The 27,934-nt window shown below is 39.4% G+C and overlaps 1 protein-coding gene across 13 annotated transcripts in view; it reads left to right on the forward strand.

Annotated features, from left to right (window-relative positions):
* The window catches only part of def8 (differentially expressed in FDCP 8 homolog), a 179,906-nt gene that overhangs the window by 117,140 nt on the left and 34,832 nt on the right, over positions 1 to 27,934 (forward strand). For all 13 annotated transcript variants that reach the window (XM_052582289.1, XM_052582279.1, XM_052582281.1 and 10 more), the window contains 3 exons: positions 4,720 to 4,861; positions 5,228 to 5,392; positions 5,667 to 5,794. In XM_052582289.1, coding sequence (XP_052438249.1) covers positions 4,720 to 4,861; positions 5,228 to 5,392; positions 5,667 to 5,794 — 435 coding nt within the window. The remainder of the gene's footprint in view (positions 1 to 4,719; positions 4,862 to 5,227; positions 5,393 to 5,666; positions 5,795 to 27,934) is intronic.

The raw sequence follows: 27,934 nt of genomic DNA on the forward strand, positions 1-27,934 counted from the left end.
TCATCCGTTTGACAATATATGTGCTGCAAATACTCACAACATGACCAAATACAGAATTTTTTTCTTTTTAACTGAACAGAGATGACATCACTGAATTCAATGATGAACTGCCTTTAACTGTCATTTTGCATTATTGACACACTGTTTTCCTAATGAATGTTGTTCAGTTGCTTTGATGCAATGTATTTTGTTAAAAGGGCTATATAAATAAAGGTGACTTGACTTGACTTGACAGAAATGTCCTGCAAATACTCGGAACACAACCAAATACAGAAATCTGCTACAAATACTCAAAACACAAACAAACAAGGAAACACGCTGCAATTACAAACAACACAACCAAATTACAGGAATGCTCTGCAAATACACACAGACTACATGAGAAATGTTTAAGGGAGGCACAACTTATCAATGTAGTAGCAAATGTGTCATATTACACATTCATCTGATCTGATATCTGATCTTATGGCTGTTTGAGAGCAATAATAATAATAATAATAATAATTACATTTATATAGCACTTTTCTAAGCACTCAAAGCACTTTACATTGTCAGGGGGTATCTCCTCATCCACCACCAGTGTGCAGCATCCACCTGGTAAGGGTGTAATATTACTACTTATTAGTGGTCTTTGAACGCTTTAAGTAGCATAAGAAAAATGGCAAGATATGAGACTTATAATAAATTATAAATGAGAAATATTATCCATTGTAAAAGTGGATGCAACATGTTCATTGTGTTATATAACATCATATTCTTAAAAGCTATAACCAAAAATAAGTAAATATTATAATATATTAAAACTAGGGCTGCACGATATGGGAAAAAATGACATTGCGATATTTTATTTTTCGGCGATATATATTGCAATATGAAATCTAATCAAATTTTTACTTACAAATAAAAATGGGGTGAGCACACTTACATCAGAGTATTATTTAAATTAGAGTAAATTATTTGTAACTTTAGGAAATGATTTGAATTGTTAACATATTAACTAACATGAACTTACCACGAGCAATACTTTTGTTACTATATTTATTAATCTTTGTTTATCTTAGTTTATAAAACACAGCTGTTCATTGTTTGGTAATGTTACTTCACAGTGCATTAACTATGTTAACAAATACTGTACAACTTTTGATTTCAACAATGAAGGCTATAGCCTAAATGTTGAAATTAACAATGTTGTAGAAGTGCAGTTTAGTAATAGTAAATGTTAAATAATGCCTCGTTTCCACCGAAATTACCCGGAACATTTGTACCAGGAACTTTTTTCCCCAGGAACTTTTTCCCCCCAGACCTGTTGCTTTCTGCGTTTCCACCGCCATGCAAAATATCGGGAAGATTAGGCAAATAGACTGGTGATGTAGGTCTGCGAGCGTTTCTCAATACAACGTACGCTGATTTTGGATGTGCATCCTCGGTAGTTCAGGCTTTGTGCATTCGACTTGGGAGTGTGATGTCTGTGACGACGTAAATCGGGTAAATCTGCAAACATCAGCATATTTTATAACAGCAGTCAGCTCACCTTGGCTACTGCAATTTTCCTCTCTGTACATTTACAATAAAACGACATGGGATATCAAATACCACTGCCTCCTTTCATTTTCATTTAAGCATAATAACAGCTGCAGACATTTAATTAGTTCAGGGATATGTGTATATACAGCCATTACAATGAAAGGAAATATTATACTGTATACATTTGCCTTTTTTTTTTTCATTTTAACATAAAGATAAATTGAATACAAACCAAAGATAACCTGTTAGATTTACCCAAAACAAATTATATTTTATGTTCAACCACTAAAGAGACATCAGAGCCAGTGACACATATCAGAAGGTCTAGCTGAGGTGAGGCTGCTTTTGGCGGATACATGATAACTGAACTCCCACTGATCACATGGAGCTCACCGTCTCAGAGATCGGCGAAACACATTTTTAAATAGGTGCTGTCTTTATAAATTAACCACAGATTTCAGTTTTAAACAACTACATTCTCTCCTGAAATACTTATAAAATTACATTTCATGAAACAAATAACAGTCATATTTTGAAAATGATCAGAATAAATGGTGGTTGAACTCAACCAATGCGGCGTGAACACACCCAATCAGGATGTTTAGCACCCAAGTCCCGCCCCCGAAAGTTCCGGAACTTTGAAAAAGTACTAACTCGGCAGCAGAGACTTTCTGAGGGGCGTTTTTTTACCCGGAACTTTATTTAGTTCCTGGTTCCTGCGGTGGAAACACACCAAATACCAAGCCAAAGTCCCTAGTTCCTGGGTAAAGTTCCTGCGGTGGAAACGCGGCATAATGTAGTTAAATAGTTTAAGAAATATAACATTATTGTAAAGTGTTACATATTTTTTTAAATACACCAATTCAGACGTCTCGTGAGTTCAGTGTTGGACAGTTCAGTTGTTTAAACCATTCATTAAATTGAATCGGTTCAAAGGAATCATTAGTTCGCAAATCAGACGTGTACGGCACGTTGTGTAATTATCTCTGCAGTTTAGGATATCGCACAAGATTTGACAACACAGAAAACATTTCATCACTGGATAGTTTTTAATAATAATAATAATATTATTCGACACCATCATGTCAACTGATTGATTAATGTGTGCGAGGGAGAGAGAGCAAGACAGCGCTCGTGTTGTTTGAAGACTGTGAAGGTGAGCATGCGCGCGCGGCCGGGGCTCTCTCCCTCGCTCTCTCTCTCTCTCTCTCTCTGCTCGTTCTTATATGCGCCCTGTTAAACTGACATGACTTAAAAACATAAACTTTCACTCTATGATGGTAAAGCTGTGCAATTAACATTCGTTGTGGGCCGGGGAGCATCTGGCCCGTACGGTTAATGAATACGACAGCCTACATCACACATCCTGCGATGTGACTATCGTGGATTCGTACATCGCGATATCGATGCTTAAACAGCCCTAATTAAAACTGTTCTCATGAATATTCATGATGATACAACATATTATAAGGTTTTTTATAATGCATTATGCATTCATTATAATGCCTTAAGAATACCCTTATAATGTATTATAAATACAGGCTTCATAGAAAGTGTTACCAAACTATTTTTATTGTAATATCAGTTTGATTATGTTGATGTTACCCTTTCAGCAAAGGATAAATGGATTTGTAGCACAAAAAATCGCTTTCAGTAGCTCTGCTACTAAATTTATTTCAAGATGGCAATCCATATACAGCTATGATCAGCTGTTCCTTCATCTTGGCTGAGCTCTCAACGTTGGTATGGGAAAGGATCCTGTCACATGACCCGCGGTGCGCTTGCGGCAATCTGAAAAGTTGAGATGTTTTTAACTTGATGCATTGCGGACATGCCTGGAAAAAACTTCCATTCTTCCATTATGAGCGCACATACCGCGCGCCTACATTGGAAATAACTAACTTGCGCGTGCAAAAGACGCGATATGTGAACGGCCCCTATAAGCGTCTTTTGCAAGTACGTCTTGCTTATTCTACCATTCTTGAGCATACTAATACTCTAATGAGAGTTAGTTGACATTTAGTTGCAAAGTTGCTTATAGTCGAATGATTAAGGGGACAATCAAACATTAACATTAGCTCCACAGAAACATTCAAATAACACTCAACATCTAACCACTCACAAGCTGTAGTAAGATACTGTGCAGATCTGAATTAAACAATGTCAAGATATGATACAGTCTATTATACTGTAAATGAAGTAAATTTAACAGTGTTTGAGTGTTATAAATAATAATCATAATCGTAAACTTATAACCACAAATACATATTATGATGTATTATAATTGTTATGATTATTCATGAGCTGATATAGTATACTTTTTTTATTTTTTATAATGCATTATGCATTCATTATAATGCCTTAAATACCCTTAAAATGTATTATAAATACAGGCTTCATAGAAAGTGTGGCCACTTTTCTTGGCGTATAGTCTACCATTTTACAGTTTTACTACAAATATCATGTATAAACTATGGTTAGCGAAAACCATAGTTAATTTGTGGTTGTCACAGTTTAACTATAAGTAACCATGTTATTTTTGTTTTATTTGTATTAAATCCCTGGTACATTTTCATAAAGGTTCTGTTGTGGTGTGTGCCTCTTGCAGTTTGTTTCTGTATTTGGTAGCATTGTGCATATTTGCAGCACGTTTCTGTATTTGATTGTGTTGTTTTGAGTATTTTTTTTGCACGTTTCTGTATTTGGCTGTGTTGTGATTTTTTTTTTTTTTTTTTTTTTTTTACAGTACATGTGTTGTCAAACTGATGATGATGTTTTTCTAATTTGCTGGTGCTTTTTCTATTTGCATGTGTTTTCTTAAGTTTCAGCACACTGAGCTCTCTCTGTCACTGTAAAATAGGCTTTAAGCAAAAAGTACAATATTTTTAGTAACACATTTGTTGACTTCAGTCAAAGCTAAATATGGGCTAAATCTTTTATTGTCTTTCCCCTTTAAATGCATATGTTAATTAAAATGTGATGTACACATATACTTTTATAGATTTACAATGTAAGCATCATAATAAGTATTCAAATACATTGATATGGTACTATGCATATGTTAAAATGTTAAAAAAAAATGTTTTAATTGATGAGAAACAAATGCAGTTATTTTTCTAAATATTTGGCTAGTGGTAAATCGTATTAAATAAATTGTGGAATTTTGTCTTTAACTGTTGTGTTGGATATAAACAGGACCCAGAGGAAGATGAGCCGAACCTGCAGGTTCTGTTAGAGCATCGATTCTCAAAGGAGAAGAGCAAGAGTGTCAAACAGATGTGTGACAAATGTAGCACTATCATATGGGGACTCATTCAGACCTGGTACACCTGCACAGGTCAGACCATCTCAACTGAACCCAATGCAACATTTTATTAAAAACAAATTTAAGTACTGTCATTTCAAACCATTACCCAAAGAAATATTATCATGCAGCTCATTACAATAAAACACTACTTTCATAAAAGTCCCCAGTCGCTGTCAAGCTCCTAAAAGAAAAAAAAATACTAATAAAGCATGATAGAACGATAAAGTTAATAGAACTGATATAACTCCTTCAGTTGCTGGTCTCCATTGATTTTCATAGTATGGGAAAAACACTATGCCAATGCCTTTATGTCAAAGGGGATCAACTGAAGGTGAACTATCCCTTTAATGTTTGGTTTTAATATTCATATAAATTACTTTCCATTTCTGGTACCAGGTTGTTATTACCGCTGTCATAGCAAGTGTATGCATCTTATCAACAAACCATGTGTGAGGTCAAAGGTCAGCCATCAGTCTGAGTATGAACTCAGCATCTGTCCTGAAGTTGGTTTAGACAAACAGGACTACAGATGTGCTGAATGTCGGACACCCATCTCTCTACGTAAGTCTTCTTACAATCAGATATCACATCTTCTATTGCTTTTCCAACATTTATTTTTGTCCCTGATGATGACACAAATGTGAACAGATGTTTGTTTGTTTGTTTGTTTTTTATTTTGTTTGTTTCATTTTTGTTAAATTATTTTTGGTCATAGTCAGAAGTTCTAGATTCAGGGTTGTGTAATTACTCTATAATGGGGAAAATGGTGAGTTAACTTTGATATTTAGAATTCCCTTGCATAGGAAGTTGTAAAACGTTGTCTTGTGTTGTGTAGGGGGTGTTCCTAATGAGGCACGGCAGTGTGATTATACAGGTCAGTATTACTGCAGCAGCTGCCACTGGAACGACACAGCCATTATTCCGTCTAGAGTCATACATAACTGGGAGTTTGAGCCCCGTCAGGTACAGTAACACTGAATCTATGAATCTAAATGGTTTATATAAAAGCCCTGATATATTCACAGCAAAGTTATTGTTTTTTTTTCATTTAGGGATATAATGTTAGCAAAAATCTCAATGCTGCCTACTCTTCTGTGTTAAGATAAATATGTAAATTGCTTTACAGTATTAAACATGAAAAAACACAGAGTTGATTTCAGTTAGAATTGAAACTTCAATTTCTACTAATTTAGCTGCAAGCAGTGATGGCAGGCTCAAGCCATCAGTGCGAACGCCCTACCCCGGTGGCATCAGGAAAATGGTGCCTAGCGGGCATATGCATTTACAACCCTCTGGCAGTCAGGTTTTAAGGGATATGGCAGTTAAAGGGTTAATCCGAATCATCTAGACTTTAAAATAAGATTTATAAACATTAACTATGTTAACATGAACAATAATTATATAGCATTCATTCATGTCAGTTAATATTCCAAACTTAAACTTAAAAACATTGTTTTATTGTGATTTTTTTCCAAGCACATTTAAACCATATTCCAAACCATATTAATATTAATAACTACCATTATTTTTTTTATTTAATCATTTATGAGTAATATATAATTGTCCATGAAAGCTGGAAGAGTAAAACTCCTTATATTCAGGTGTGCAGAATTATAAGGCATGTTTTCTTTTACAGATGAAATGCGCTACAAAAAAGAGTTTTAACTCAAACTGAAAAGTCGAAAATTATGAAATCCTCATGAGAAATAGTTGCAAAAGAATTAGGAATTAATGTGACGATTAATTTTTAGTCATTTCTGCAAGACAGACTTTTCCCGATAGGAGATGGAATAAAAATGAGCTCTTAAATCTAATGCCAGATTCTGGAAGATACATTCCTCAAACCGTCGTACAAGAAGAGCAGGTGCTGGTCCTTCAAGAGTCACTCAGAACCTATCTGTTCACAAAGCCTTTATATAAAGTCTTAATTTATAGTATTTCACAATACTTCATGGTAACCGCTCTAGCGGTTAATAAACAGAACTGCTTGCGTCTTGCGGAAGAACATTGTAGCCGGAGCTACTTCTCTCTGTTTATGTCTATGAAGAATCACAAAGGTACTGGGTTACTCCGCCGCGGTATCCCCGAAGCAATCTAAAATAGTCCGAATATAAACACTTTTTATAGGTGTACCCTAGTGATTCAGGACAAGCTAAAAACACGGTTTGGAAAATGGATTCATGGTGTACTCGCTTATTATGTTCATTTTTCTACATTTTGAACACAAACAAAGTTACGGACTGCAGCTCTGATTGATTGTTTTTTACTGGGAGCGCATTACTTTCTGCAAATGGCAATAGGACCACTGGGAGTCAGAGTAGCTTGATTTTTTCCACAGATTATCTGTCTCATATTCTACTGTCAGGACATAATGACAGGTTTAATAAGTATGTAAAAAATATTTTTTTTTTACAAAAGTTCCCTACAGCACCTTTAAATCATTTTTTTGGGATCTTTTAAGTCTCTCAGAACCTGACACCTTGTAATTCCGCAGACTCCAGGAAAGTTGCAGTTCTGGAAAATGATGGCACTGTAGACTAAATGCTCCCTGATAGTTTCAAACCTGATTCTTCACTTTAATTCTTAATTATTTTGCAGTTAATGTGTTCCTATTCTTCTCCACTTGTTTTTTTCTGACCCTTCTGACCCAGTAAGCATTTTGCTGTCTAGTGCTCATGTCTTTATTTTGCAATTACTGTACTGCTCTAATTTTCAATATGGGGATCAAATAATTTAGGATTTTTCAGTCTGAGTTTAACCTCTTTTTTCGCCCCATTTTATCAGTAAATGAAAAAATGCCTAATATTTCTTCACACCTAAAAATAAGTACAGAGTTTTTTTTTTCTCTTCCAGCCTTCATGGACAACTATGTATATATTACACTCGTTGGCTTCTCTAGTGCAGCTCAACCAAGTCTCATCCCATTCGTCAATATTTGTGATATCAAAAATCCCAGAAAATATTAGTTGTAGTCCAAACAATTTGTTCATTGTAGTTTTTAAAAAGTGTTTTTTTGTTAAATAAAATTTCGCCTTTTGAATTTTACTTTGAGCTTTGTAACTTTGCAGAACTTGTTTATGCTGAAACAGCAACATTACAGACTAACTAAAGTTGAAAAAGTGAAAAAGCATAATTGTACTCCTTTAATAGGCATTATTAAGCAGTTCATAAATGCAGCTATAGATGTTATTGATATATAACGTGCAATCATTGTATTTTCATACTTTAAGGATCAATTTATCATTTATAAATTATACATTATTTACAAATCAGTTATTTAGGAGTTGTCAGTGGTTCATGAGATCATTAAGAAAGTGAAATTAAATGATGAACTATTTTAGTGTAAATATATAAATCGTATTATTCAGACACATGATAATAATAGGTCAGTTTGTTAATAACTGCTTTATTGACATATATTCCAGCTGTAATTCATGATAAAGTCAGGTAAGTGCATAAACATATGCAATTAAATATAATTGGACCGCATACAACTAGAATCCACCTTTACGTGCTTCTGAAAAACTGTGTGCTTCCCAATTACCAACACACACACACACACTTGTTGCTCAGGTGCTCTAATTAAACATAGCCACATCAGTGATGCCTGGGTCAATGTATAGACAACCCACACCCGCCCGATGTTTTCAACTAACCCACCCGCAACTCGGACCGCAAAAAAGAAAATATTGTACCCGACCCGCTTCCTGACCCGCATTTTTTTTAAGTAGTAAATGCGTCGCCCCTTTATATTAATTTAATTACTTAAAAAGACTGTAGCCTACAGCATAATAAGCGTTATGACCGCACACATAAGGCTTGCCACAAAGAACCAGTTAAAGTAATGATTATGAATGTGTTTAAATTAGCAAGGACTCATTTAATTGTTTAGTAATAAACTGGTGTTTTCTGTGTTGCTGCAAAGATGAAGTTGACGATGCGGACTCGCCATGAACACCACAGAGAAATGCACATTTCATATGGATTACATAATCAGAGTAGCCTATTTATTTTGGTTTGAATATTATAGTTTAAAAGTAGATATTTCAAGCGTTCTGCAATATATTACACAGACTAAAAGATTAAGACACTACCTGTCCCAAAATATCACCCAAAGTTTCTACAGCTTTTTCCTTAGCTATTTCAGAATCTGGAAAAATGTCTGGGGCTAACTTGTTACTGCAGTAGAGCCATATGAATGTGTGTGATGTGCGGCATGATACATGCTCGTCACTTCTGCTGCCCAAACTTTGTCAGCCTGTGGGTCATTTGGTTTATTGTAAAACGATTGCACTGATTTGCATGTTTCTTGATGATGAGCTTTTTTCTGTGGTACTCACATGCACCATGTCGCTACACGTCGTATTCTCCACTATGTCCCATAGAAAAATTGCTTTTGCATAAAATGCAAAAAGCTCTCTCTGCTTCGCAATCTACAGGTCTTAACCAAGAGTATGTTGCGGTCCATTTGCTATTAAAAGTGCATCTTCTCTTTTTCGTGGCCACACTGGCCATGGCTGCTTAGCCTGACCGAACAGCGCGCGCTCGTCCAATTTGAGATTGTTGAGGAGGCGTTCGTGACCCGACCGACCTCGACCCGAATATCATTACAAATATTTTTGGATGACTTTTAACCGCGGGTTTAAATCATGTTGACCGAGTTTGGTGGCAATCAAGTAAAAAACCTATGACAAGTATATCAAATTCCAGAGCATGCTTTTTTTAAACAGCACTGAATAGCTGACTTCCTGTTGGGCGGAGCCTATGACATAGAGTGTGAAAGTTGTTCAGCTCAATGTGCAAGTGTCTGAGAGCTATGGTTCAAGATTTCTGACTGTGTTCCAGGGGGCACTGTAGAGCCCCGTGCCACTCCCGGATCCCAGTCTCTGTGGTGCCCTGATGGCCGCAGATTGCAATATGTGTGCCAATTTTCAAGAGTTTTTGAGCATGTTAAGGCCCCCCAAAACCCCCGGAAGGCTTAAAAAAATTTAAAAAAAAAAAGAAGAAGAAGAATTAAAGCTGCAAGCAACGATGAACGGGCCCTTGCACCCGGGCTCACCACCACCCGGTGCCTTCAGGAGGAACCGTGAACATTGGGCCATATGCTTATAAAATAGTAAATATTTTTGCCACATTTCCTTCTGCCAACAGGTGGTGTTATGATTATAACTGAATATCACCATGTAATTTTAAAAATGTAACTTAAACATGACATCTCATGTTTAAGTTAGTATGAAATAAGTAATTCCTGTTGCCAGCAAGTGGCGCTATACTTATAATTGAATATTGGCCTTTAGTTGTGTTCAGGCCTGGACTCTTATAAAACATGTGAAGTTTGGGTCAGATTGAGAATTGTATGCATGAGTGACAACAACTTCCTGTTTCATATTATTAATAGCATCCTTTAGCACAGAGTAAGTGTTGTTAGAATGTTTGAAAATATTTCTAGCATGATTAGCACACAATGGCAAATTTCATTGTGTTGCAAATAGTGCATAAAATTGTTAAACATGACACTTCCTGTTGCCAGCAGTTGGCGCTATGACTATAACCGAATCTGGGCATGTTAAGGTATTCAGGACAGGACCCTTGTCAAACGTGTGAAGTTTGGGGCAGATCAGACGCCTGAGTTACAGCAACTTCCTTTTTCACTACATTATTAGCATGCTTTAGCACTTATCTAAGTGTTGCTAGCATGTACAAGTATGTATCTAGTATGTTGCCAGCCTATTTAACCCTTGTTTACACTTTTTAATATGTTCATTGGAGTCTGTAACAGTGTTAACCTTGTCACTTTCTGTTACCAGCAGGTGGCACTATGACTATAACTGAATTTTTTCATGGGTGTTTGTTCAGAACATAACACCTATCACACGTGTGATGTTTGGGGAAGATCGGACATTGCTTGCCTGAGTTACAGCAACTTCCTTTTTCACTGCCTTAGTAGAACGCTTTAACACTTAGCTAAGTGTTGCTAGCATGTTTTATTATGTTTCTAGCATGTTGCCAGCCTATTTAAAACATTTTGACACTTTTTAATTTGTTCCTAGGAGTCCATAACAGTGTTAACCTTGTCACTTCCTGTTACCAGCAGGTGGCGCTATGACTATAACTGAATTTGGTCATGGGTGTTTGTTCAGGACAGAACACCTATCACATGTGTGAAGTTTGGGGAAGATCAGATATTGCATGCCTGAGTTAAAGCAACTTCCTGTTTCACGGCGAAACATCAAATTTTGTCAGGCCGCCAGGGACACACCCCTTGACTAAAACTCAAAACCTTCACAATTTAACATCACAAAGGTCTTATGATGACCCTCACCAAATTTTAAGATAATCAGATTAAAACTGTAAGAGGAGTTTGTCAAAGTACGAGGCATGGAAATGGCAAAAACTGCACAAAAATCATACAGGAAATTCAAAATAACTTACTTCCTGTTGGGTTTTGGATTTTGTACCAAGAGACTTTTTGTTACATGTGTGTACCAATTTTCATGAATATACGTGAAACACAGCTCGAGGCGCACTCCTTTGAAATTTAACAGGTGGCGCTATCGAGCTATTTTGCCACCCACTTCTGAAATCTATATCAGATGTACATTTTCGCCATTCCTTATGCGTGTGCAAAGTTTCGTGAGTTTTGGAGCATGTTTAGGCACTCAAAAATGCGATTCATTACGGATAAGAAGAAGAAGAATAAACGGAGCAATTCCAATAGGGTCCTCGCACTGCAGTGTTCGGGCCCTAATAATCCTTAGAAAAACAATAGGCCTTTTGCCCTTTGGGCTTGAGCCCTAAATATAGCTGCAAGCAGCGATGACAGGCTCAAGCCACCAATGCCATCGCCACCCCGGGGGCATCAGGTAAACTGTGCCCAGCGGGCACATGCATTCACAATAGCCCTCTGGTAGTCAGGTTTTAAGGGATACGCCAGTTAAAGGGTTAATCCAAATCATCTAGACTTTGAAATCACATTCACAGAACAATATATATATAACTTTAGTAACACATTTTTCAGTCTGAGTTAAACCTCTTTTTTTTTTGGGCTCATTTTATCAGCAAAGGTAAAAATGTGTAATAATTCTTCACACCTGAATATAAGGAGTTATGTTTTTCTCTTCCAGCCTTCATGGTCAACTACATATATATCACACTTGTTGCTTGCTCTAGTGCAGCTCAACCAATTCTCATCCCATTCGTCCATATTTGTGATATCACAAATCCCGGACAATATTTGTTGTAGTCCAAACAATTTGTTCATTATAGTTTTTAAAAAGTGTTTTTTGTTAAATAAAATATCTCCTTTTGAATTGGATTTTCAGCTTAGTAACTTTGCAGAACTTTTTTTTATGGTGAAACAGCAACATTACAGAATAACTAAAGTTGATAAAGTGAATAATAATAATAATAGCACTCCTTTAATAGGCATTATTAAGCAGTTCATAAATACAGCTATAAAGTTCAATCATTGTATTTTCATACTTTAAGTATAATAACGTTATTTTCAAACCAGTTATTTAGGAGATGTCAGTGAAATTAAATGATTTATAGACTATTTTAGTGTAAATGTATAAATCTTATTATTTAGACACATGATAATAGTTGGTCAGTGTGTTAATAACTGCTTTATTAACATATATTCCTGCTGTAATTCATGATAAAGTCAGGTTTTTATAAAACATTTAGTAGTTTCCAGCTATCTATTTTTGTGAACTCATCTAAAGTGAGAAATATTTAATACATTTAAAGCATTCAAAAAGGAGATTTAAAGGAACATTCATCATATATAAATATATATATGATGAATATCAACACACATACCCAAATATCAACACACACACTTGTTACTCAGGTACTCTAATTAAACATAGCCACAGCACCACCCAGTGGACAACACCTTTACCATCCCCAAAATGGCTCCTACTATAGGTATATATATATATATATATATATATATATATATATATATATATATATATATATATATATATATATATATATATATATATATATATATATATTCAAGTGAACGATTTCCTTTTATTGCATATTGAAATAAATATTTCTGAGCTCTTTATCAATCTGTGTTGTGTTTATTTTTATTTTTCTTAGGAAGATAACTGACCCTTTTCTCTTCTTTTTGATATATGTCCTTATAAACCAAGAAAAAGTTATTTATAGCTGTATTTATAAGCTGCCTACTAATGATTATTAATGTTGGGCCAAGACTTTATAAAGCATGAACTGACTATTTACTAATGAGTTCAGTTATTATAAAGTGTTACCAATGCATTTACTAATGTTAACAAATTAGACATTATTTTACAGTGTTATCAAATCCTTAAATGATTTATAAGTGTTTTTTAATGATTTTATTGACCTACAAGCATTTGTGAAAGTTCTGCTTGCATTACAGCTTAGTCTTCATCTGTGAACTGAACAGATTTACTGTTATATCCATGAGATTATGTAAATTCAAATAAATATCATGTCATAGGATGCCATAGGTCAGTATCAAATAAGTTAGAAATTATTATTTGCAGCACAAATAAGGTTTTTTAGGATTTTTAAAAATCCCTAAAACTGTCAGAAAAGGATAAGGCCTAAGATATTTAAGATATAAGAGTGGCTAAATTTATTTTTGTTTTTATAGTTATAATACATATACTATGAAATGATACAAAATGTATAAAAAAGTACAACAGTTATTGTTTTCCAATGTTATTTATTTTATTTATTTATTTAAATTTTTAAAAAATTAGCCTACTGCAATCATTCTAAACAGCTTGAATAAAACCCGTTAATATTTATTATAGACCACTGTAACTGTCACACACCTGGACTCATTTAATGTGTTTTTGCCCGTGACCCAGTTTCTGTCTTTCCGTGTTTGATTAGTTCCCAGGTGTGTCCATTATCTTCCTCATGTGTTCCATGTCCCTGTTAATTTAATGATTCCATCCACCTGTGTTTCCCCAATTATCTGTTGTTCATAAGCCGTGTCCCTGCAGTTCTGTTTGGTCGGGTCTTCTCACTTGTGCTCACTTGTGCTCACTTGTGACCATTTGCTACTTACGTGTGTCTACCTCTGTGCTCCATGTTGGATATCCCCTGTGTTGGATATATTAAAAACCTTATTCCGTTTATCCTCGACTCCGTATTCCTTCAGGCAGCGTAAAACCGTGACAGAAGACCCGACCTCAAAAGAGAAAATAGAAAACTGCGTGTTCTTCCCTCCGTTTTGCTTTTGTTTTTTCACAGTCTTTTCTTTTCTTAGTGTCTATGGATCCCCTCTATCGTCCCGAATTCCTCATCCTCCTGCTGAAGCAGGAAGGATGTTCTCTCGAGGACCATACCAGACAGTTTTTCCTATTAGCTAATGCCACCAGCTACCCGGACGGCGCGCTCTGCACCTTCTACAACACCAGCCTGAACTCCAAATGCAGAGCGTTGTCGTCCGAAGATGGTCCTCGAGAGGATTTCGCCGCATACGTGGAGTGGACTCTGGAAGTGCCAGCCCCACTCCCGACCCAGAGACCAGCCAGCCACCATCACGCCGCACGGAGATAGAGCCCACCGCAGCCGCAGAGCCCGAGCCATCCACTGACAGGGAGCCGGATCTCGAGAGCGCGACTGACCAGGTGTGTGAGCCGGCAACACCGTGCATCGTGGGAGTCCTCGTGGAGATCGAGGGCGTGGAGGAAAGCCCTGCCCACACTCCTGCGACTGAGGGTGAGCTGTATGCAGTCTCTGAAGATCATATGGAGCAAGTTCAGGATCTGATGGACTGGTCTATGGAGGTAATCCCTAATTTTCCTGTTTCCCCGCTGGTTCCGTCCAGCCCTGATTCCCCTGTATACCCTCTCAGTCTCCCACTCCTACCTCCCCCAGTCATTTCCTCTGCTCCATTTCCGCTGGTTACGCCCAGCCCTGAGTTTTCTGTTTCTCCGCTGGTTCCGCCCAGCCCTGAGTTTTCTGTTTCTCCGCTGGTTACGCCCAGCCCTGAGTTTTCTGTGTCTCCGCTGGTTCCGCCCAGCTCTGAATCTTCTGTGTCTCCGCTGGTTCCGCCCAGCTCTGAATCTTCTGTGTCTCCGCTGGTTCCGCCCAGCTCTGAATTTTCTGTGTCTCCGCTGGTTCCGCCCAGCCATGATTTTTCTGTTTCACCGCTGGTTCCGCCCAGCCCTGAATCTTCTGTGTCTCCTGTATTCCCTCCCAGCCTCCCTCTCCCACTTCCTCCCAAACCTGCTGGTCCCTCTACTCCTCTTTCGCTGGTTCCGTCCAGTCCTGATCCTCCTGTCCTTCCTCCCACCCTTCTCCTCTCTCCTCCTCCTAGACCAGCCAGTTCCTCGTCATCCCTGCTGGTGCCAGTCAGTCCCGCAGCTCACCCTCAGTCCGCACCATCGGGGCGCGGTGGTTCGCCGCTGGACTGCCAGTCTCCAGCTCCGCCTTGGCGTGTTAAGGCCCTGTCTCCGCCTCCAGCCTCCGAGCCCTGGACTCCTCCTCGGTCCTTCGACCCAGCGGCTCCGCCTTGGCTCTTAGCTCCCTCGTCTCCACCGTGGCCTGTCATCCCACCTGCTCCACCGGGCTCCCTCGTCCCTCCGGCTCCACCTTGGTCAGTCGTCGACCATCCGCCGCCTCGGGACTCCACTCCTCTGGTTCCACCTCGTCACTCCATCCCTCCGGCTCTGTCAGGCTCCTCCTTCCCTCCAGTTCCACCTCCATCCTCGGTCACTCCGGCTCCACAGCGGTCTGCCAGGACCCCGCCTCTGCCTTGGTCGCCTGAGCCTTCAGCTCCACCTAGGCCCTCCGGATCCTCGACGTCACCCTGGCTCTGCGGCTGTGCTGCTCCATCTTGGGCTCCTCACCCACCGGTGCAGTCTCCGCCTGTCGGCCCCCTGGTGTCGTCGACCCTTCCTTCACCATGGCTCCTCCCGCCGTCGACCCCACCTTGGATCTCCGTCCTGGCTGGTCTCTGGTGGACCATCTGTCTCCTCCTGCTCCTGTCTCCTCCCTGGCTCCTTCCTCCGTCGTCTCCTCCCTGGCTCCTCCTTCTGTGGTCCCTGTCTGCTGGCCCCCTCCTGGAAGTCCGTCCTCCACCGGAACCTCCTCCCAAGTTCCCACCTACGCCTCCCCCTGTTGTTTCTACGGTGCGAGGACGCACCTACCGGGAGGGGGGAGTACTGTCACACACCTGGACTCATTTAATGTGTTTTTGCCCGTGACCCAGTTTCTGTCTTTCCGTGTTTGATTAGTTCCCAGGTGTGTCCATTATCTTCCTCATGTGTTCCATGTCCCTGTTAATTTAATGATTCCATCCACCTGTGTTTCCCCAATTATCTGTTGTTCATAAGCCGTGTCCCTGCAGTTCTGTTTGGTCGGGTCTTCTCACTTGTGCTCACTTGTGCTCACTTGTGACCATTTGCTACTTACGTGTGTCTACCTCTGTGCTCCATGTTGGATATCCCCTGTGTTGGATATATTAAAAACCTTATTCCGTTTATCCTCGACTCCGTATTCCTTCAGGCAGCGTAAAACCGTGACAGTAACTGTCTATAATCTAACAAACAAGTTTATTATGAAAATAAAAGTGTGTACACCAGATAAATTGGATGATAAAGAAATTGCTAACAATAGTATAATAGAGCATGTTTTAGGTTTTTAGGCATTTAGATGCAGAAATGTACAAATCGAATGTGAAATAAAATATAATTGATTTAATTAAATATAGATTAATTCTTGTTAGAGCAAAATAATAAATAAATAAAAAAAGCAGCCAAGACGAATGAGTTTCCTTTTTTATAGATAGATTAAAATTGAAGACAGAAGCAGCTGGTAAATGCTGTCACTTTAATATTCAAATCCAGTAGATCCACTTCAGATTAATTTCTCAACAGTTTATGTTCACCTGGCTGTTTTCGTTTATATTCGCCAAGCTATTACGTATTTTGAAATAATCTTGTCCGTGATGTGTTCGTTCGTACGACGAAAGTCAGAATCCTGCAGCTCGAGAGATATATGTTATTCTGCCAGTCGCACTTTCAAATAGTCTTTCACACTTAAACGGGTCACAAACACCTGCATTTAGCTATTGTTGTTTTATAATTGGTGTATTGTGTGCATTTGTGGAAATATTTTATTTTAAAAAGCTCTTAAACAAGAATAAATTCGTTTGTTTTCAGCTCGTAACATTGTACACACTGATCGGAGGTGGTGATTTCAGATAGGCAGCCGCAAATATTTCATTTTCACACAACAGTCCAAAACGTCTGAATTTAGCTCTTGGTGTGTTCTAATTGGTGAATTGTGTGATATCGCTGTAATATTTTATTTTTTAATAGCTGTAAAACAAGAATAAACTCGTTTTTTCTGAGCTCGTCATTCCACACGCTCTTGCCCAGAGCGGTGATTCATCTCTCGTATTTCTCAGGTATCACTGACCACACATCAATAATTAATGAGCCCTGACCCGGTAATAATCATATATGTTGGTTTAGCTTGTCAGTGTGAATTAAATCTAAGTATTTATTTGTATTTTTAATTGATTTAAAAGTGAAACTGAAAGAGAGTCTCCTCCCTTGTTCAGTCTGGGAATTGCACCTGTAGGGGCGCTATTTCTCTAAGACAATGGAAGTCTAAGCACATATACTCAAACAGATGGACAGTGAGATGAGATGTCTGACAGTTTTTTAATTTTCTGTTATCCATACAGTGTTGTAAAGTCGTGAAACTATGCATATTTCCTCAGAATTACTTTTTCATCTGTATGAAAACAATTATTTGACGTGTTTGGAAGCTGCAATTTAAGAATACAATACAATTACGGTCATTTCAAAAAATCACCACAGCATCATTCAAGCTATCCAAAATCCATTCGCAATTTAAGTTCCTCAATGTTTTTGCAACATGTAGACAAAGTTTGGTGTGTCAAGTGTACTTTTCCTCTGAGCAGTATGCATTAATTCACAGCTGAATTTTCCAAAAATCCATATTCAAATCAAAATACTTCCTGTTGGTCGTAGCTGATGACTGTGAATTAGAAACTTGTCCGCCTTGATAAGAACAATATATGTACCGAGTTGGGTGTCTGTAGCTAAAACTAACCCCCACATTTGTCAGAAGGTGGCGCTATAGAGTGCCTCTTCCACACCCTTTAAAAAGCTTTTGCCAGTATCTAGCTATCAGTAATACTGATGTGTGTTCTGAGATTCGTGAAATTCTAAGTATGTTATAGGCCTCAAAATCACCTCAGAAGTATTCCAGTTTGACATGTTGTCACGTCAACAATATTTTTAGATATCAATATCCCCCCAGCAGATTTATATTGGCTGTGTTTTAACATTATTCTGACGAACTTTGAAGCAAATAGAGTAAAAATAAGATGCTGAATTCAAAGCATTGTTAAAATGACACACTTCCTGCTGCCAGTTGCTGGCGCTATAACTTAGACTCCTTATAGTCACATATATGCGATCGACATCATACAACGAATAATCTGATGAAGTTTAATTAAAATCATAAAATGCATGTGGATGGTATTAGACACTTCCTGTTTCTCATTTCTTGCCATAATTTCAACGCCTCGCCACGAGCAAACCATTTGAGATATCAAAAATCCCCTGGGAATTTTTCATCCCCAATCTCTTGAGATCATGTTGACCGAGTTTTGTGGCAATCGGGTAAAAAACCTATGACAAGTATATAAAATTCCAGAGTATGCACTTTTTACATAACTCTAAATAGTTGACTTCCTGTTGGGCGGAGCCTATGACATGCAATACGCAAGTTGTTCGGCACAGTGAGATCTATATGTGTACTGAGTTTTATATTAATACGTGCAAGTATGTGTGAGCTATACATCAACATTCTTGACTGTGTTCCAGGGAGCGCTGTAGAGCTCCTGTGGCACGCCCGGGTCCCAGCCTCTGCGCCCTCCTAAAGGCCACAAATTCCAAGATGTGTGCAAATTTTCAAGAGATTTTAAGCATGTCAAGGACCCCAAAAGCCCCCAAAACTTTGACGACAAATATGAATATTAAACACTAAATAGCCAACTTCCTGTTGGGTGGAGCCTATGTTATGCAATACGAAAGTTGTTTTGATTGATGAGATCTATATGTGTACCGGGTTTCAATACGTCTACGAGCAAGTATGTATGATATATAGCCCTCCATATTCCAGGGGGCGCTGTAGAGCCACTGTGCCACGCCATGTATCAGTCTCTGCCCGGCCCTAATGGCCGCAGGTTCCAATGTGTGTGCAAATTTTCCACACTTTTTAATCATGTTAAGGGCCCCAAAAGCCCCCCAGACATTGGAAAATAATAATAAGAATAAAAAATAATCCTAAGGAAAACAATAGGCCTCTCGCCCTTTGGGCTTGAGCCCTAATAATAATAATAATAACAAATAATCCTAAGGAGAACAATAGGGCTCTTGCCTTCCAGGCTTGAGCCCTAATAATAAGAAGAACAATCCTTAGGGGAACAATAGGGCTCTTTGCCCCTTCGGGCTTGAGCCCTAATAAGAATAGTCCCTAGGGGAACAATAGGGCTCTTCGCCCCTTCGGGCTTGAGCCCTAAAAATAATTATCCTAGGGAAAACAATAGGGCTTGAGCCCTACAGGCTTGAACCCTAATTAGGCAGCTCTCCGGTGTTTTATCACTGGATGTCTGACATCGATGGATTTCAGGTCAAAGAGGGCAGAGACACTGTGCACACCTACCTATGATATAACTGCCATGGATCAACAGAAGTTCAAAGGTGTTTATCAGCCAGAGCAAAACTTTACTCTGTGGATTATGTACTCTGTAGATTAATTTTCAGCTGTTATATTTGGACCAATCAGACACAACTATTTGTTATATTTAACAAATAATCCTTAACACCCCCTCACCCAAACAGCAAGCAAATTATGAGGGACTATGGACCCTTCCCCTGAAATGCATCGAACACCTCAGAAAGGCAGAACAGGCCTCTGCTTCCATGGCAACCAATGCTGATAACACTGGGTTTATTGCCCAAAGGAATGCGGGCAGAACAACTTTCAATTCATTTACCCATAGGAAAGACTCACAATGCAATATAAATGGATTCTCATCCACAGACAAACCTTTCTTTGAACTTCCTATCACATATCCTCAGTGTCACGGTTGGTAAACCGTGATCTCGGGGTGTTTGCACTTTGTGGTGAAATCTGTGTGTTTCGCGTCTGCACTGATTAGCTTGTGGGCGTCTCCATTTAATTGTCATCAGCAAAAGCTGCCACACATTACTCATCCACTATATATTGGCTTGTCTCACGTCTTGTGTTTGTGAGATCATTGTTATTTGTTTAATGTGGTTACCCTGTTCGTTTGGCTTTAGTGTTGTATGCATTTGAATGTACGTGTTTTCCCTTGAACCTCATCCACTCTCCGCATGTTCACTCAGCCACGGACACTTACCTTCGGCTCTATTCCCCGCAGTTCATGTGCCATCCTCTCCTGCTGCCTACATGCAGTCATCATCTGGATTACTCACCTTCTATCTGCCATCATCAGGATTCCTCACCTCCTCACCACCACCACCACGGAGTGTCGTCTTCTCAGCATCTTTGTTGTTTGTGTATTTATACTCATCTCATACCATTAAAACTGTTAACTCGCATCTGCTTCCAGACTTTCCTTAATCCACCGTCACATAATGATCTCACCACCATGGAAGCAGCGAGCACCAATACCCTCACAGATTTCATGCACCACAGTGTCAAGAGAATGGATCAGCAGCAGGAGAGCATCTCGAACACCGGACGCGCTGTCCAAGTGCTGGTGGCACAGGTGTCCGAGCTCACCCAGCAGATCCATCAACTCACGTCTCCCACTGCGCCCATCGCACCGCCTGCGCCGTCCGTCCCCCGGGAGATTCCCCAGGACCACTTCCGGCCAGAGCAGCGACTTCCGGCGCCGGAGAACTATGCGGGTGAGCCAGCGTTTTGCAGAACTTTCCTAACAAAGTGTTCAATGCATTTCGCTCTACAGCCCAGCACCTTTGCTGCTGAGCAGTCTAAATTAGCGTTGACACTCACATTATTGTCTGGCAAGGCTGCCTTATGGGGGACGGCGGTGTGGGAAAATCAACACCCGTGTTGTGCCTCGTACCACGCCCTTTCTGAGGAAATGAGGAGAGTCTTCGTCCGGGCTGTGACCAGCAGGGAAGCTGCTCATCAACTCTCGGAACTCCGTCAAGGTTCTTCCTCAGTAACCGACTACTCCATCGAGTTCCGCACCCTGGTGGCCGCGTGCCAGTGGAACGAGGCGGCGCAGTGGGATAGATTCCTGCATGGGTTATCCGACCGTGTTCAGCAAGAGATCTACCTCCTCGAGCTGCCCCCCACTCTCAACGGACTCATCGAACTGGCTTTACGAGTTGATGCATGGATTAATCGCCTGGGCCGCCAGCCCAGTTCTTCAAGATCTACCATCTCTCCTGTAAGAGGGTGCTTGAGTTGAGAGAACACGATCGGTTCTGTCGACGACCACGAGCCAATGCAGGTGGGTAGAGCTCGGCTGTCCCGGAGGGAGAGGGAACAGCGGAGGTCCCAAGGACTGTGTTTGTACTGTGGAGGCTCTGCTCATAACACCTACTCATACCCGGTAAAAGAGCCGGCCCGATAGTAAATTTGAGGCTACTATCGGGTGGGATCTCCGCTGAGAAGTCCTCACCTACATCATCGACCCTCCTTCCGGTGAAACTGCGGTGGAAGAATCAACATCACGAATGACACGCCCTTCTGGACTCCGGTCAGCATTAAAGATTGCTGCTGTAACCCCAGTACCGAAAAAAGAAAATAATACTCTGGAGGATTTTAATAATTTTCGACCTATCCTCCAACCTTCCGTTCATGGCAAAAATACTTGAGCGTGTTGTTCCCTTTCATCTACGTAACCATCTCGCAATTAATAACCTGTTTGATCCTTTTCAATCAGGTTTTCGTAAATTCCACAGTACTGAAACGGCTTTGGTCAGAGTTACCAATGATTTGTTGATGGCTTCTGACTCTGGTGTAATTTCCATTCTCATCCTTCTTGATTTAAGAGCAGCTTTTGATACTGTTGATCATAGTCTATTACTCGCACGCCTTGAACAAGATTTTGGTGTGTCTGGGACAGCTTTGAAGTGGTTTAAATCCTATTTTACTGACCGTTCTCAGTTCGTTTCCATGGGCGGTTTCAGGTCTGAGATTAGCTCTGTTTTCACTGGGCTTCCTCAGGGCTCAGTCCTGGGCCCTCTGCTTTTTAATATACATCTGGCACCACTTGGACAGTTGTTGCGATCACTTGGCCTCCATTATCACTTTTATGCTGATGATACACAGATCTATATACACTCAAAGTCTGGTGAACATCTTGATGTTGATTTTCTGTCCGGATGTGTTTCTGAGATAAAGGAATGGATGAGTACAACTTTTTTGTGTCTGAATAGTGGTAAAACTGAAGTTATGCTTATTGGTTCCCGTCATCAAATTTCAAAAGCTGGTTCCTTATCTTTGACTATTGATGGCTCTGTCTTGGCTACTCAAGCTAAAGTGAGGAATCTTGGAGTTATTTTTGATACCAGGCTTTCATTTGATTCTTTTGTCCAGACTACAGATAAATCATCCTTTTTTCACCTCAGAAATATAGCTAGATTATGCCCTATGCTAAATTTCTCAGTAGCTGAGAAGCTGATGAAATCCTTTGTCATCTCTAGGATCGTTTCTGTAACGCCCTTCTAGCCGGAGTCTCTAAATCCACACTTAACAAACTACAATATGTACAAAACTCGGCCGCCAGGATATTGACTGGGTCCAGGGTATGCAATCACATCACTCCAGTTTTGGAGTCCTTACACTGGCTCCCAGTCCAATTCAGAGTAGATTTTAAAATTATGATGCTGACATATAAAGCATTGCATAGCTTGGCCGCTTATCATTTGTTGTTAACTTCCTATACCCCAACTCGGAGACTGCGTTCTTCACAATCCAACTTGTTGGTTGTTCCTCAAACACGCTTACAATCTATGGGTGACAGGGCCTTTTCTTCATATGCTCCTGTCCTTTGGAATTCTCTGGCTCCTGACCTTAGGGAAGCACAGGGCTAGAACATTTTTAAAGTAGACTTAAGACTTATTTTTTTAAATTAGCATGTGATTGTTGATGTTACTTTTATTGTTTGAGCTTTGTATTGCTTGTTTGTGTACAGCGCTTTGAGAAGTTGCCTTTAAAGGCACTTTATAAAATAAAGTTTATTATTATTATTATTATTATGCATGCTTATGATAGAACCACTCGTTCATGTAACATTACCTATACCATTTTTGGTCTCTATGAATTAGTCTTGGGATCTAATTGAGATTTTATATTATATGTTAATACTTATGCAACATATCACTGTTCTAAGTATAAATAGTAGACCCCATTGTAAAACGGTACTGATGGTTTTTAACTCGGGTGGTTCTGACTTATTTCCCATAACTGCATTATCTGGTTTATCTAATGGCTAATCCACTTTAGCTCCCCTTTGCATGTACATGTAAGAGTATTATGGACTATTATGGAGTTAGGCAATAATTGTAGCACAGTTATCTTTTGTGTTTTCTGTGATACTTTGACCAGATCCATTGTTGTCAAAATACCCAGCATCAGGGCTCTGCACAACACTTGTTCCTGCAACTTCTGTACTAATTTGTAAACTGTTAAAATCAGCCTACAATAACCCTTATCGTGTACACTAAGTAAATGTTTTTTTTCTTAACCTGAACATTTTTAAAACTGTCACCTACAATGATCTTGTGCACAAACGAACTTAAACTTGGTGCCTGGATAGAAACCGTGGCTGATTCGCAAATGAGTTATTAGGCCCTGGCTGGTAGCATGCACTGCTTGACAAATGAAACATTTAAACATATTCATATGTCATTCAAAATTTTGCCAGCAACTCACAAACTCCTAGAGACTCATCTGTTATGGTAACATCAATGTTGTAGACAGTTGTCTGCAGAAAAGTGTAGAAATGGACCAGGGACTTATCATGAGACAAGTTGAACACGTAGTGGGATTTAAACAGTTCATCAAAAGCACCCAATGAGCTGGTGCCTTGGCAGAGGATGAGCTGTTTGTCAACGGCGATATAGAAGGTATCAATCGTCTTCTTGGTTTGTCCAACTGCAAGGATGTATGTTTGTTTACCCTCTCTTTCCTGCACATATTCATTGATGCTTCAGCATGACTAAAACAAGAAAAAAAATATTATAAATGTGTACACCTTCAAGTGAATCTGGTACTTGCTGGTCCATGTTAAATGTAATCGACTTTGTAAATGTTTGTAATTGGGACATACTGGTCAGTAATACCCATTCATTTGGAAGGAACTAGACTTGCTGCAATAGTCGGTGTTACAGGAACAGCTTTTTCCCTACAGCTGTCTCCTTGCTGAACTCTGCCCTCTGACACCCATCAACCCCCCCCCCCCCCCCCCCCACACACACACACCACCCACCACCCCTCCTCATCACTACATCTAACCGATTCATTTATTTATTTACAACAAGCAAAAAACAGTAAACTTGTTATTGCTTGCACTACTGTCTGTTCATCCAGAAATACTGAGTAATCAATTTGCACACTGAAATATTTTCTATGCAATTTCCATTGAAGTAGTATAAATGATGTTCATATGTTTATAGTTCTGCCTATGGTGTACATACACGGTTACATAATCCATCTGTATACATGCTGATAGTATTTAAAATCTGTAAATTATGTCCATAATAATTATCTGTATAGTTACTGTACATATTGTAGACCTTGTATATTATGTACTTACTGCTTATTGCACTTCTGGTTAGATGCTAACTGCATTTTGTTGCCTTGTACCTTAAATCTAATATTAGCAGCAGGAAAATGCCAAATTCCAAGCTTAGAGGCAGCAAAAGTCACCGCTTGATATACAATCAGTCCAAAAACATATTCAAACAAAAAACAATCAAGTTTAACACATAGAAAAAGCGGCAACCACATTGCACCAGCGTCCTTTCCCATGTTTACACGTCATGTGGCACATCTGCCTTGTTTCCACTAAAATTACACAGAACAATTGTACCAGGAACCTTTTTTCGCAGGAACTTTTCTCCCCCCAGTCCTGTTGATTCCTGCATTTCCAACGCAATCAAAAGTACTGTAAAGATTAGGCAAATAGCCTGGAGACGTAGGTCTGCCCGTGTTTCTCAATACAAAGTACGCAAATTTTGCACTTGCATCCGTGGTAGTTCGGACTTTGCGAGTTTGATTTAGGAGTGTCATCTCACACAGATGGGATGACCCAAGTCCGGTAATTCTGCAAACAGCAACGTACTTGATAACATCAGACAGCTCGCCTTTGCTACTGCAATTTTCCTCACTGTATATTTACAATTAGACTAGATATATGATATCAAACACCACTGCCTGATTTTGTTTTCATTTAAATATATTAATAGCCACAGAAATGTAGTTAAGGCAAATTTGTAGGTCTACAGTATATAGCCTACAGTACATTACAGTGAAACTAAATATTATATAAAAACAGTATTTCCTCTTTTTTATTTTCATTTTAACATATTAATAGATTAATTTAATAAAGACCAAAGATTAGAAGGACTAGCCGAGTCGAGACTGCTCTCATCGGTAAACATGAGAACTGAGCTCCCGCTGATCACGTGGAGCTGATCGTCTCCGAAATCGGCGAAACACATTTTAAAAAAGGTGCTGTCTCTATAAATAAACTACATTCTCGCCTGAAATACTTTTACAATTAAATTCCATGACACAATAGTAATATTTTAAAAATTGCCCGAAAAAAATGGTGGTTGAAATCACAATGCTGCGTGAATATATTGTGAATACATTTTTATTTATTTGTTTCCCCTCCATCCTAGTACATCCCTGCATCTTACTCAATCCTATTCCATTATTCTTTTTAGCACAATTGTTTATACACTTATTTATTTGCCTAATAAAAAAAAAAAAAAAAAAATTCTGTGTCTTGTTCTCTCTGTGTACTGGAAGCTTATGTCACTAAAACAAGTTCCTTGTATGCATACTTGGCAATAAAGCTCTTTCTGATTCTGATTCTCAACTCAACCAATCAGCATGTTTAGTGCCCAAGTCCACCCCCAAAAGTTCTGGGCCCGGTTCCCCAAAACGTTCTTATGGCTAAGTAGTTCTTAACCTATTCCTTAACCTCTCTCTTAACCTTATGGCACGATTCCCGACACGTTCTTACGCTAAGTATATCCTCTGTAAGTCATACTTTCGTAAGGTTGGTCTGGACCATTCGTAAGCTCTCTCTTAGCGTTGTTTGAGCTCAAGACTCTGTACAGCAGTCTTTAGAAATCAGCGCAGCGAAATACAAGTCAAACTATGGTATGTTGACAATGTTGTGGCTCAACAATGATTTTATGTTATTTTTTAAGACTCATAATAAATTATGTTCACAATGGATACAGGCCTATTTATGAAGTTGACTTTATGTGGTATCAGAACTAATTTGGTGATAATTAGCCTAGACTTTTTTGTAATGTAATTAAAGCGAATTGACAATAAAAATTTTTGATAATTAAAATCTGGCAAACAATTTGGCTCTAAATGGCTAAGATCTATAAATGGGTAAGCATGGTGGTGTCCAGTAAGCGATCAACTATGGCAGCGATCCAACGTGTCCTTGTATTGAATCAAAGACGGAGCCAGAGGCGGAGCCATTTAGTTCATGTCATTTGTTTTATTCGGCAAAACTTAAGCTCTTTTGACATTTTTCCTGACGTGGCTATATTAAAAAGAAAATTTGCCGAATTTTGCTTTAAGCCCTGAAGCCCAGCACTACTTTTTTTTTTTTTTTTTTTTTTTTTTTTTGCTACAGAGAGATTCATCGAGGTCCTGGGAGAGGGCTACAGCCTAATCAAGACCTCTGTGTGGAGGTGCGTCCACACTGGCACCAACGCCCTTCTGCGCCATGCCGGGGATTGCCTCCTGGTGGATGGCACACTCGTCCCTATCGCCAGTCCATCAGTGATTGATCAGACGTACATATCGCGAAAGGGATACGCGGCCATAAACGTGCAGCTTATAGTGGACCATTGGGGTGTGATATCTGACCTCATGGCAAAGTCCAGCAAAACTTCAACTTCCTCTGACGAGAGGCTTGGTACCCTTTTTTACGTTGCTTCCCCAGCATATTTTGTATCTAACTCTCTCTCTCTCTGTTCATTGTAGATAGCTTGCTTTTTATTAAAAACATAAACCAATTGCAATCAATACCACATTAAACATAAGTAACTGCAGCTGCTTGCCAATCAATTCTGATTGTAAAGTACCTTACCATTAATATAAAAGTGTATTATATAATTTTTATAATTCGTTAAACCCATGTCAAGAGGCGGCACAAGTGGCACAACGGGATAAGGAGGGTGGAAGATTAGCGAGATTAGCCATGTTCATTTTTACCACAAACAATGCGCTAACACTTTAATTCAGCACGTGCAGCACAGCAAAATTAGACTTGGTATGTAAACAATGGCTGCACTGCTGCAGACGCACCACTCCTGGAACGCACTGATGGACCGCAACCGCGTGCAGTGTAAACACTGGAATCCGTTAACATGGGTGCGTAAAATAATACGTAATGCATATGCACTGCAGATGGAGTATGTGTGAAACAGGTGTAACTTGGGCCCATGTCAAGAAGCAGACAGACTGGCTAAATTGACCATCTGCTAGCTACCTCATGTCACAGAAGTCAGTTAATTCTCAACATGTAGAGACTCTTTCACTCTGACATTATTCTATAGAGACTGCAGTGTTTCCCACAGCCTTACACACTATTTGTGGCAGCACTCCCCCGCCCCAATATACATACACTAAGTAGACATCGAAAACGCCTCTTTTACAGCCGCACGTACCGCGTCGGCGGCGGTATAAAGTGCATTTGCAGCCTTTGACCGCTGAGTGGCGCTTTAACCACAAGTTATCAAACAAGCGCATCAAAGCACATTTTCACAAATAGACGTCAGTTTTGCCTCACTGATGTGTTACATTTGACTGCTTCAGTCACGG

This window comes from Carassius gibelio, chromosome B18, assembly GCF_023724105.1.
Source record: "Carassius gibelio isolate Cgi1373 ecotype wild population from Czech Republic chromosome B18, carGib1.2-hapl.c, whole genome shotgun sequence".
Classification (NCBI taxonomy): Eukaryota; Metazoa; Chordata; class Actinopteri; order Cypriniformes; family Cyprinidae; genus Carassius; species Carassius gibelio.